At 38.1% G+C, this 13,442-nt stretch overlaps 1 protein-coding gene across 6 annotated transcripts in view; it reads left to right on the top strand.

Moving 5' to 3' along the window:
- GRIA3 (glutamate ionotropic receptor AMPA type subunit 3) overlaps positions 1–13,442 on the top strand; it is a 403,275-nt gene that overhangs the window by 286,007 nt on the left and 103,826 nt on the right. For all 6 annotated transcript variants that reach the window (XM_040572878.1, XM_040572877.1, XM_040572879.1 and 3 more), the window contains one exon: positions 3,544–3,783. In XM_040572878.1, coding sequence (XP_040428812.1) covers positions 3,544–3,783 — 240 coding nt within the window. The remainder of the gene's footprint in view (positions 1–3,543; positions 3,784–13,442) is intronic.

The raw sequence follows: 13,442 nt of genomic DNA, 5'->3' as shown, positions 1-13,442 counted from the left end.
CCATCTGCATTTTTTTAGGAGGGAAAAACGAACATAAATCAACTGTGATGTATTAAGGAAAAATACCAAAATTCTTAGTCTAAAATGAGGATTGTCCTATTGTCAATAGAAGATAGTTTGTATAAAGAGCTTGAAGCTAAGGTTTAGTTACCTAAAACTAAATTTACCTAAAATTAAGTTGTTGTTGTTTTTTTAATTTTGTTTACAGATCCATGGTGTTAGAATGGTAATGTAATTAAAATAAGTGTAATGATGTGTTTAGTTTTTGGAAACCAAGGAGCAGTATGGCCATGGCTTTGTGGATGTTCAGCATGTTGATCTGACCACACGAGAGATTGGGTCACAGAGTAAACAAAAGACATAATGCTACAAAATCGTAGCAAAATCGTGAGTTCAAAAATGCAAGTGAGCATTGAGGACCAAGATAATTGGTCTTTTATCTTCCCCTTATAAAAACAAAGGTTTATTTGCCTTTTAAATGGGCCAGTAAAATTGCATTGGCACCCCACAGTGCATGCAGAATAGATAGTCAAGAAGAAATAAGGTATAAAGAAAGAAGTAGAGGAGCTTAAGAGATGAAGATATTAAAAACTAATGCAAGATGGATAGCCTGTAAAATGTTAAAGATCTGCAGTGAATACAAACCCGAATCAGGATATAAGACTGGGCAGGAGTCTACGCTTGTTGGAAGATATTGTTGGTGATCCTCTCCTCTCACCTGCACTGGGATGCCCCTTGCAAGCAGTAGCTCCATGTTGGCTATTAGGTACTGTTTGGAGAAGGTCCTGCTTACGGTCAGGCTGTAAACAGCCTCTGATTTCAGTCCCAGTTTACTCACAAATTGAGAACGGACCCCTTGCTCACATGAGCATAAGCTGCTATCTTAAAAGATATACATTAATTCAGTGTTTTAAAATAGACATGCAAGATGATTTTGTGCAAGAAACAAAGACTGAACCATTTCCAACCACTGACCACAGTACTCATGTCAGACATAGGTGCCAAATCTCCAAGAACAGGAGAACGCACAGGGCAGACCAGTTCTCAGCTGGTTCCCAGCATGGTGCAGAGGAACTGGTCCAAGCTGGAGGCAGCTGCTGTTTGTCACCCACCTTTAGGATTGCACCAGTTATTTCCATTGACTCAATGGGATGTAGGCACTAGCAGTCCTAATAAAGGCTAATCTGTATTCTTCATTATAGTTCTAAACTTAGATATCATGGTAGATTTTCTGAGCCCCTAGTGAAATCTTTTTTCAGATAAGGTGTTTTGTGTAACTCTCAAAGATTTCAGTGGAGTCACAGTTTAAAACTATTCCTGAGCCTTATAGCTGGTAAGAAATCAGGTGAATTTAGGATCGCTTGAAATACTCTGGGCATTTAGTGTCAGGAGACTTTTGGAAATACGTTTTGTTTGCACTGCAAGAAGGGATACTTCCTGGAATATACTGACTTACTCTTTTCTTCTTTCTCCACAATAAGAATCTGCATAAAAACTGCTAAACTAGGCCATTAATAAATATGTAAAAGAAGTCTGATCTGTAAGGTACTGACTCAGTGTATGTGAGGACACTCAGCTCTTGCTAACCCCACTTCAGTGATTATTCCCATGGTATTAGAGAGATTTTATGTCATTGAAATGATTTGGAGACTGCTAGCCTTTCTAAAGTAGTCTTTATTTTTCTCTTTTTTTTTTACCTGTCAGTTAGTGCCTTTTATTTGTTACTTCAGTGGATAATTTTTATGGTAGCTTTTCTACTTCATATTCTGTTGGTATATAGTTAACAAAATACCTTTTGAATCTGTGTATTTAATTCCTTGGTCATGCCTCTGGGAATAAATTCTTGCTGTATTATAACTTCTTTTATATCTTTTCTCCACTGTGAGAACTTCTTCAAACTTTTCTTTCAGAAATCAGTATTTCTTATTCCCTCTCCGTGCCCTATCTGCATCTATTTTCTATCTATGCCAGCTGTTATTTGCTGCTGGTATCCACTTCTGGTCATGTCCTTTTACAAAGTCTTAAACATTTAAATAAGTTCTTTAATAACCTTCCTATTTTTGCATCTGGACATCCAGGAAGAAAATGAAATTTTCACACCTGAGTACCAATTTGAGGTGTTTTCCATGATGATGTTCCAATGAGCTAATATGGTGGCGAAACCTTTTCAAAATTACTTCGGTAACAGGCTTTGGTGATTCTGAATAGCATTTATGGTAGGAAATGTTTCATGATGGTACTTGCAGAAGTAACAATGCTGTATATTTCTGTGTAGAAGTCATGTCTACTTTACCAGTAATGACTTCCCCTTGCTTTCTGCAAAGTTAAGTACACAGTGTTTTGGCAAAAGTGGTTAATGGGGCTAGTTGGAAATTGGTGTAAAATCCAGCTCTTGACAAGTGGAATTGTTGATGCTGAGTGGCCATTTTTCTTGGAAACTTGTTTTTTGTTACAAATGGGACCTGCTTATCCTAGTCCAGAAAGGTTTTGATGTAGAAGTGCTGCTGAATTGTAGTGTGCTTCATCTGTGTGGTGATCACCGTCCTTACTATGGAGCTGAGCCCTTGCATCCTACCCGTGAGGTTTCTTCAGTGTCTCTGATGCAGTCTCTCCACAGGAGGAACCCAGGGCCACAAGAAATTTGCTCTGTTCCTACAGAATTGAACAAACAAAAAAAAAACTCATTCTCCCTGCAACTTCCACGAAGTTGACTACATTTCTAAATTGAAGTACTTTCATTTTTGCCCAAAATGGTCATTATTCAGATCTTTTTGAAGTCTGGGAAATGCAGTGTTTCTCCAGATAAGTACACGTGAAACAAAACACCTCTGGCTGAGTTTTGTGTCCTGACACTAGATGAGTTCCTCAGGTCACCAGAATGATTAAACACTAAAAACCTCCAGGTTAAATGATATCAGTGTCTGTCACGTGAAGCAACAATAGGTATTCTTTATATTGGTAAGCCATACATCTTCCAATTTGCTTCTGAAGATTTTAGTACTCTGTTAAGAAGTCACCATAATTTCTCATTGAAAAAGACCTCACCCAGGTTTCCTACAGGGATTTCAGAGTGGTGGACTGTAAAGAAATGAAACATTAAGGTTGCTTGGAGTCAAATCTGAAGGTGGGATGCCAGGGAAAACTGCATCTTAATGTTTTGATATTTAGGCAGACTTGACATTTGTTGTGTGGCTGCTAACAGAGCTCTCAAGGTGCTACTCAAGGGAGATAAGGTATTTTACAGATAGGCAATGTAATCCAGTGTTTGTTTTTTAAGGAATGTGGAAAGATTAGTGAATTATAACAATGTAACAGCACAATTTGAATTAAAAATGTGCTCAGACCAGTTTAATTGTGACAGAAAGTTTGTACAACTCACAGCTACACTGAAATTAGTATATAATATCTCACGAATTCATTCAATCTACTGCATCATACAAAACAATTTCAGGATTGCTGAGAGGGCTTACTTCAAATATACTTCAAAAAATTGTTTGCATTCATTTTATTTCACATTTTAACCCCTCTGTCTGTTTTTGTTAGTCTGTTCACAGTTTTCCAGAGGAGTTTATGCCATCTTTGGATTCTATGACCAGATGTCAATGAACACACTGACGTCATTTTGTGGAGCCCTTCACACATCCTTCATCACACCCAGCTTCCCAACAGATGCAGACGTGCAGTTTGTCATCCAGATGCGGCCAGCATTAAAAGGAGCCATCTTGAGTCTCTTGACCCATTATAAGTGGGAAAAGTTTGTGTACCTCTATGACACTGAACGGGGTAAGCACCATTGCTTTAAGTGCCTTTGCTATTTTATGACTTGCCACAAGTACTACCAGAATCATTATGTGAAGCCCATCCCAAGTTGCTTCTGGATGCAGGTTGCAAATGCTGATTGTCCTAGAAATTTACTCTGAGGGAACAAAAATGATAGGATAGATGAAAAGAAGGTATTGTCATATTACTTCCCATTTGTAAAGACCTTATGTTAGGTGTGTAAGCATTCAATTAATTCAAAATTATTCAAAAATACATGGTTTCCATGGAACTGCAGACTCAGCTCTTGCCAGGGTTTCTGAGTCCTTGCAAAATGAATAAAGTCAGCACTATGAAAAAGGCTGTTAAACAAGACCTTCCATCGTGCGTGACATTGCAAATCCCTCAACACTTTGCATAAATGTGTGTTTCTCCTGTCACTGGACAAAGACAGTCAATGCTAAGATACACTATTGAAATGTCCAGCCATCAGTAACAGTCTAAGAATACAATGCATAAAATGCTTTAGGGCTCTGCTGGAGAAAAGATGTTCTAGATATGTCACATGGATATTCAGAGATGAATTCAGATTCATGACAAGAGTGATCAGAGATATATTTTACAAAATGAAAATATAGTAAAACCAGTGTTTCCATGCTTAAGCCAATTGCTGACTAGTTGATGCATCAAAGGTAGCAAATCCTGTCAAAGGGAGATCTGCGCATCAGAAGCCATTTACTGTGAAGAATCTTGCATGTTTCTGAGGAGCAGCTGTTACCAGCTGCTCTGAATATACTGACTTTGCATAGCTACAGTTTTCACCTGCATAGCAATTTTTGCATCAGGTAGATATACTGCTGTCTTTCTTACCCATTTTATGATTAACAACTCCAAGACCTTCAAAGGAGTCTGGATAGAGCCAGATAAGCTCTGATTTCATTCCCAGCTCCCGTGACAAAGTTCTGATGCCCTAGGCTACTACGTATTGGTAAAGATCAAGTCTTCAGTGGCTCAGCTTTTCACAGTGAAGATTAATAGCTTGCCCAATAAAGGACGTAGTACATGTTCAAAATAATGTATAAAGTAACTGATAAAAGTTGAATGCTTGCTCAGCATCTTTTTGACTGATTTGGAGATGCTAAGTATTGCTAACTTTGAAAAGCACTAGCTATGAGGTCAGGTAGGAAAGTATGGAAAATCTTAGAGTGCCATTAGCTTTTAAATCTTTTAAAACCACTATCCAAGCACCTTAATTTGTGATTTAGTCCACTTTTAAATGAAAGCTCCTGTGACTATGACAGTTACGAGAGTAAGAAAGGTTTATGACATTTGATGATATTTGTGGCTAGCATGCATGTTATGCTAGCCATATGTTGTCAGGCATTCAGACTAAGTCTACCAGAATGGGGAATCTGAATTAGAGAACAGCATAAATGACTCTAGGATTATAACATGTAGCTCAGGGTTAGAAGATAAAGACCTGTGTCTTTAGGATGGAAGAGGCATCAGTGCATATACATAGCTTGATGATGGTCTTTGAGTTGTTTCTGATATGTGTGTGTTTTGAGATACACTTACCACATCTTGTCTTTCCTTACTTTACATATATGCTCACTGCTGTTGCTCGATAAAATATTTGCCTTCACTAAAACAGGAACAAAAATGAACAATTAATTATGTTACTGTACGTTTATTTGGGTTATAAAACAAACCTGGTAGCAGTTTTATCAGAACTATAATTGCTGTGCTTTTCCAGCATTAAAATAAATTAAGAATATTCATATGGGAGGGAGAAAGGCATTAGACACTGAGAAATAGACATTAGACATTATATTCCTTTGATAGCAGTAATCAGGGATGACCATACCTGAAACATTTGGCAATCCCAGTAGCCTGACTGATCTCTTTGATAGGCCTTCAAATACAAAAAACATCCCAAGAACTTCTACAATAATAATGGTGAATGACTTTTTGTATCAGATAGCAAATAAGGCTCTACATGTTCCTATGCTGAGATACCACTGGAAACGAAAACACTAGAGCCGTTACAGTTTTTAATAATTCCTGTCTTAGATACTTAACTGCTTTGGGGCACAAGCACTGTAGAGAGGTGTTAAGCAGTTCACTTTCAGTTCCTAAAGTGAACTATCATTATTTCTAGGAAGATTATTGTCATCTCACTGGTTTGTTCTGAGACTCTGAGAATTTTCAAAACATTACGCTGCTCTTTCTTATGTTGAATATTAGGTAAGGAGTAAATTGTTCTTGCGAGTAGTTTTATAATGTTCTGCCAAACTAAAACATTGCAATGTATTAAACATTGCATTTGCTATTGATAAATACCACAACATATTACAGGTGCCATACAAAACTGAATAAGCCTTTTTGTGGTTTTATCGTGCTTATTGAACTATTTCAATTAAGGCTTAGGAGAATGGAGAATCATCTTTATAAAACTGCTTTCCTTAAGCAGTGCTTTTTTCCTTCTTCACCATCAAACCATATAATCATACGGTTTCCCCCTCAGTGACAGTAGGCACAATACTGTGACATTTGGCTTTTGCAATGAAGACAAAAGATAAATCTCAAACAATAGAATAAAGTTAAGATCTACAATTATACGGAGAGGTGGTGAAGCTTTTAATCTGGTGAGTTAGTGCGTAAGTGTTGTATATGTTTATAATTGTAAGTATTTTCTGTTGCTATGAGATGACAGTGTTGCAGATTGTGCTCTCAAATGCATATTTATGTGTAGGTGCAAAATAAAGTTTCTTAAAAACAGGAACTTTGCTGCTAAAGCGCACAGAAAGAAAAATAAAGTGTGAGATTTATGAATTCCAGCAGCAAGACTTACGTCTTATTGCTTATTTCAGCTGCTGGACTTATTCTTCTGTGAAGAAACTGAAATTTAAGAGAAATATCAAATTGTATGTTCTCCTAGTACCAGCAGAAAAAAGATAAATTATACTTTGCAGAGAGTAATGATGCATTAGGAAAAGGCTGTTAAGGGAAGAAAGGACATTAAGCAGTGCTTAGAGGATATAGTCCTATGTTCATTCCATGCCACATGCTTTAGTTCATGTGAAAGGGAAAGGCAGGGCTGTGTTCTGTTTGTATTAACTCAAATCAGTAAGTTGACACTGTTGGTCTCTGTGATGCGTGCAAAATATCTGATTAATTATATGGTGCTAACTGCCTCAGTAGGCATCTCTGCAGTAGAACTAAGACTAATTAAGATTATGTCAGGATGAAATGAGATCAGGTTACATACAGAAAGCCGTTAAGAATTTGGATATCACTTGTCAGGAAAGTCACCTTTTGCATCTCATGCTGAGAATTATATTTCATCAAAAAAAATCAAGTTTATTCAGTCTTCAGGTCTGTTTCTCCTCTGGCTTTGTGTTACTGTAAGTCAGACATTATTCTGCTGAAGCCAGTGGACCGGAGTAACACTAGTACGAATGTGTGGAGAGGTAGACTTGTGGGTTTCATAGTCTTCTTAATATTGTGTGAAAGTGTGAAGCACTTCTCTTCATTTAATTATAAAATTGGTGTGTTAGATTGCAGTACTGAAGCTTTTGTTTATTTAAATTTCCAGAATGTTTCTTAACTAACATTTCAGTTTATTTTTGTCTGAGAAACACTGTTTTGTACAGATTGTTCACTCCCCATCTGTCAGCACAACACAGGCATTTTGTCCTAAGTTATTTTGATTTATTGTATCTACTGTGCACAAAGACACTGATTTATGTCATGCAGATCATTAAATAGCACCAAGTGATTTCTGCGATGTGCATCAAGTTTTCTTCCTCTTCCTTCAGATCATAGTAGTCATCCTAAAACATCAGCCTTGTAGGGCTGGAAAGGAGCTTTCTTTATGTTTGTTTAATGACAACTTACACAGTGGGACCTCAGTCCAGACAGAGATGCACGTAGGCTTTATGGCATTGCAACCACATAGTTCTAGAGACTTAGAAGTATGAAATTCTTCTGTCATTTAGTTTTCATTCAGTTTGTCAGTAGGTATCTAAGGATACTGAAGATCAGGAAGAAAAGTATTTGCTAAATAGGATTATCACTGGCTAATAAATATTTTTTAATGGGTTAACATTGGCAAGGTGAATGGTGAGGCACAATAGTGTGTGTCTAAAGCTCTAGGTTATGTGGCTAAGAAGATTTCAAAGTATCTGCTTTCATTTCCGAAAGTAATTACATCTTTAATCCTTACTGCCACAGAAACACAAAAATACAACCTGAGCATAGCTGATGGGTAAGTATGCCAGAGGGCTGAAAGTTTACTTCCAGAAAATATGACCTGTACCATTCATCTTCACCGTGAAACCTTATGGTACCCTGTTGCATAAAGAAATGCCAGGTAAAGAGCCAAAAAAAAAAAAAAAAAAAAGGAGAGAAAAAGAAAAAAAGTTGCAATTGTAAGCTTCTTGATGATTATGCATAAGGCATTGAGTTTTCTTAAACTGGGTTCAGTACATGGCAATGAGGACTGATTCAGTGCTGCTGAAGACAAAGAATAACTCTTCTGTTTAGTTCTGCTTTTACAAAATGAGGTTAGTTATCTATTGCTATCAAAGGACAAGTCACTTCTGTACTGCTTTCCCTGGGGAATGAGAGATTTGAGCTGATAAAAGAAAAGGCCTGTAGAACCAGTCTCATTATATCTCCCACCAAATTAGAGTGATTTTTTTTTGGGGGGGTGGGGGGGTGAAATAGTTGCATTGAAAAAATACTGCTATGTAGAACATTTCATTTTTTGCAAAAGTTTTTGGGTAAGATTAATTTTTGTGGAATCCAGCGAGACTTCGCTTTAATACCTGATGATTCTCAGGGATTTGGGAATGTCAGGTGCTGGTACGGCTTTTCTGAGCAGATTGAGTCTCTGCTGTGATGAAAAATGTAATCCAACACAGAATGACTGACTCCTGTTTTTAATCACCTTCCACCAGCAGACAGATGCAAAAGAACTCTTCTTACCACATAGCTGGTTTGTTAAACTCCGTATTGTCTTTCTGCATGTCAGGAACTGTTAGCTTCATTTCTAAAGATCACTCTTCAATAAAGGGGAAAAAAGAATATGGTGGTAGCAGCTACACGAGCTTTAGCAAAACCTGAATTCAGCACCCGCTGAACAGTCAAATGTCAAAAGAATTGATAGCTGAGCTGTTCATTACCATGTTTATTCTTCAGAGCAGGGGAGCTATGTCACTAGCTGCAGAGCTGGTCTGACTCCATTGCATGAAGGAAAATGGATTTAAAAATGACTCATATACAGTTTTCTTAGAATTAAACATGGGATCTTTCACTTTGAAAATGATAATTCTTGTTTGTAAGTATGTCTATACCTCTTGAATTTTTCACAGTTGCATCTTTTGTAAATGTATTTTGCTTGCACTTTCAGAATAGTGAAAGGATTTAAAATCTTGACATTATTTTCTTAAACATCAGTCTGTGGCAAAGAATAATGGAGCATACAAAGCATGTTTGGAAGCCTATAAAACACCATGAGAGGCAAGAGTTACTCCCTTGATTCTTCACCTTGATTCTTTTGAGCTTTTTGGATCATTTGCTGGAGTGTTTTGGACAGCAGCCCAGGATCACATGCATGACATGTAGGCAGTATCAGTTGCTAGCATTTAGACAGCAATGTAGATTGTAGAATCACAGGATGGTTTGCATCAGTAGGGACCTTGAAGGTCATCTAATTCCAACCCCCATGCCATGGACAGGGATGAGCTACCATGTTCTCCTATCCCACTTCTTTGTGCACTGGGAAATGCACAATTCAGAAATAAAATCCTGGCAAGACCTCCAGAACTGAGACTTGGCCTCCATATCACAGAAACAGATGTCACCGGTGTCTGTACATTTTGAGAGTAAGTCCTGGTAGCTGCCATCCAGAAATTCACTTCTAAGTCACAACCTCAGCAAAAGGCAACTTGCAGCATGGCCACAAAATGTTGCATGTTTTGCATGGCTTTCACTGAGAGGATGCGATGTAGCTTCAGGTTTTCAGGCTCTGGTACAACAGAGAACACACACAGTGTAAAGATCCTTATGGTGGAAAATCCATTATTTAGATTTAAAGAACAATCAAACTCCATTTAGCTATGTGCGGTAAGAAAATTTTCTTTCTTTCAGTATCTGTTTTTTTAAGAATGAGTGATTCTACCATCTCATAATGCCTGGAATTTGTATTTATATTGAATGGAGAACTGTAGATACTGCTTAGCAATGTTTTTATGAAATATAAGTAATTTACCCTGACAAAGAGGCAAATTTTGACATTCTTATTTAGGGCACATTGCTTCGTCGCTTTCAGCAGTATAATATATGAACTAAGGCACTATTCAGGAAACACGCCAGAATCTCAGCTGAAATATTCCAGGATTGCTTTACTGATTGACTTTACTGCCTAAATGTGTTAGGGAATAATCTGAGCCTGAACAGTTAAATCTAGCTTTTTGGTAATGACCTGCCATTTATTTCCTCTGAAACCTGTAAAGTGTCATACAGACTCCCTTTACCTTGGTCTCTGTGGTATACAGATACAGAACAAAGCTCTTTCACTGATCCTTCCCCAAACAAATGTTGAGACCCTGTGTGGGAGAATGGACGCTGGCTGGTTTTTCGGTGGACTGTGAGCCTTAAGCATTTTTCTCCTGATTTTTCCCATTAGCTGCTATTTGTTTAGCTTACCCCTGGTAATCACTTAAACCGTTTTTCGAGCTTAGGAGCAAAAGGAGTGAATCGACTTTGGAAGTCATCCAGCGTGACATGTATCATACTGGCAAAACTAAGTTGCAGCTAGAGACCACCAGCATACAGAGTTCATCCTGGTATTCTGTACTGAAGCTTTGTGCCACTGCAAGTTTTATGTGTACACAGAGGGTTCGGTTTGGTGTTGAGATACCCAGGCAAAATGCCTGAGCATCCCTTGAAGCTGCTGGAACATGCACTACTGTCAGCAGTATTTTCCAACAACAAGTAGAGTAACTGCACATGTGCAGCAAACATGTGTCTTGTTTCATGGAGCCCCTGAGGAAGCATATCAGCCCAGCCATGAAGGAAGGTAGAAACACCAGAGCAAGAGCATGATATAACAGAGCCTTCATACTGCTCATGCAGTGATGCTGTGATGTTGTTCGTTCTCCTGTCGACACATAGTGGTATTGGGATAGGGGATTATGGTGGCCTCGCTCATGCTGAGTGTGAATCTGGTTGTGGCTGAGAGAAGGAGCACCAGAATCTGACCTCAGTTTTTGCGAAATCAGCTTGTAATAATATTCAGGGATACAGCATATGTGCTGGGAAAGTCCTGGATAAATAATTTCTGGAATCCCAAAGCAGGATGTGTGTTACACAAGTATCCCTAATGAAAGTAACTGGAACTCCGAGGCATGTGAGCTGAGGCCTGAATATCTTACACAGTAAACAGGAGAACAAACTCGCCCATGCCATAGGGATGAAGTTCACAAGTCTTTGCATTTATAAGCTTATTTGTGTAAATGCATACATTTGAATAGTTAGCTTTTCATGAATATGTATGCTTTATCAACTCTGTATAGCCATAACACATTTAATTTTAGTGTTATTTGTATTAGTAATTTAAGCAGCAGAAGCTTTTGTTCTCTGTTGATTTTGTGTGTGTCAGCAAGGCCTAAATGGCCAGAGTCTCACATTTCCAGATTCCTTGAAACAAAGGTAAAATTCAGGACAGCTTCCAAGTAGAGAAGGAGGGGAGAAGGGCTGAAAAGATACCTGAGAGGGGTTGCTGGCCCTTTTGCTATGAGACAAGGGCAAGGACTTGACACAAAGCCAAGCCTTAGAGGTGAGGAAAGGCTTTGCTTGGAACTAGAGGAGACAAGGTAGAATTTGTTGAACTCAGGGAGGTGCTGGGACTTTTTAGACTAGGAAGGAAGGCCGGGAGAAAGAGTATTGACATGCAGAAGATTGAGCACACTTACATCAAACCTATTTATTAACCCATCTCATCCAACAGATCGATGAGTTTACTTAGAGCTACTTTGAATGTATTATTTTGTATTGATATATATAGTATAGCTTTTAAGACTGGAAGACTTAATTGTCTTTGGCATGTAAATGTTCAGAGCAAGGCAGGCTAGCTTTACCTGGGAACTTGTGCTGATTCTGTTCATGGAAGTGAACTGTCTTGCTTATTGAAGTCTGTGTAAAGGGGATGGTACTTTGAGTAGGACTGAAGAAAGCAGGACTGTTTGGTGATGAACTCAAGATGAAGAAGTTCTGAAGTATGTATCAAAAAGAGACAGATGCATAATGTTGCAATAGTATGTGAACTTTAATACATATTTCAGTGGAGTTGCCTGTTCTGGTTGTCATACATTCTCCAAAGAAAGACATTTTGACATCCTATACCTTAATGCAGTTACAATAGCAGTATTTAGCATTTTTGTATTCTTACAAGTTTGTGTATTTTATCACTCTTCATTGGATCTTGACTCCATGTTTACTCTTCTTATGTATATTTTTCCACCTAGAAATAGTTTATTTTAACCTGATCAAGATGTATTATTGGTGGCCCATGATATTTTGTGGAACAATGTGTGTTTCTTACTCAGAGTGAGGGAATAGATTCCCTACATAAACCACAAGAGACTTCACACTCTTGTGAGCGTGATGTGATAGCAAGAAGATCTTCAGTTCAGGCAAATGAACACCATTCACCGGTGAAAAACTTTTGTGGAGTGAGCACACGGTGTTGTGGCTTAATGGAATGATCCAGGAGTGACTGTAATAGGTACAAGTGGTAAAAAACACCAAACACAAAGGAGATTTCTCCAATGTTTGAGGAATATACAACTAAATTGGAGCTTCTCAACAAGCAGGGAAATCAAAGCTGCTCCTTTCATAGAGTGGCCTCAGACACTCAAAGGCAGGCTCTCAGCTAAGCAACGACATGTTCTTTTCTCACTACCAAAAGAGGGGCTTCGTACGCAGTTTGAATTTCTTTTGATAAAGGAATATATTGCATGCTGGATGAATGGTGTCTAAGAATTTAGCTTTGTTAAAGGCACTTTGTGCTTCTGAAATGATTTCCATTTGATGGTCTCAAACAACAATGTATAAAGATCAGCAGCATCTGTGTAGGGCAAACAACAGTTTTCAATCCTGTTTTTCAGATGGAAAATTTGAGGCACTGATCAGGTAACAGCCTGATCTTCATCTGCTTACATCTATGGAAATAGTTATTGAGTTCAGAGCACATCGAGCTATGATTTAAGAGACATACAGAATGCCAGACTGGAAGCCAGTGGCTGGGTTACTGGTGAAAAACAGATTTTCATATTCCTGCACAAGATTCACCTTCCCTTAAATTTTACCTTGAATTTCCTTTCTCACATAGAAAAAAACTCGAGCCTTCGAAGAAACTCCTAATGGACTACTAAGAAGCTTTGCATTTAAGGTACTTAGTTAAATTTGGAGTTTGTATGAAAGATATATCAGTTACAGCTTCAATACCTTCCTTCAGGTATGATATCTGGCCCTCTTAGATGTATTTTACTCCTTCAGACTTCACAGTTGACTAAACTAGTTTGACCATAAGCCTTTTGCTTCCCAGAAAATATCAGCTGTCTCAGTATGCATAAAGATGACTCGAATGCTTTGTAGGAAGAAAAATAAACGTG

This window comes from Cygnus olor, chromosome 13 (genome assembly GCF_009769625.2).
Source record: "Cygnus olor isolate bCygOlo1 chromosome 13, bCygOlo1.pri.v2, whole genome shotgun sequence".
Lineage (NCBI taxonomy): Eukaryota > Metazoa > Chordata > Aves > Anseriformes > Anatidae > Cygnus > Cygnus olor.
Note: the sequence above shows the minus strand (reverse complement) of the source record. Positions and strands in the feature narration are given on the sequence as shown.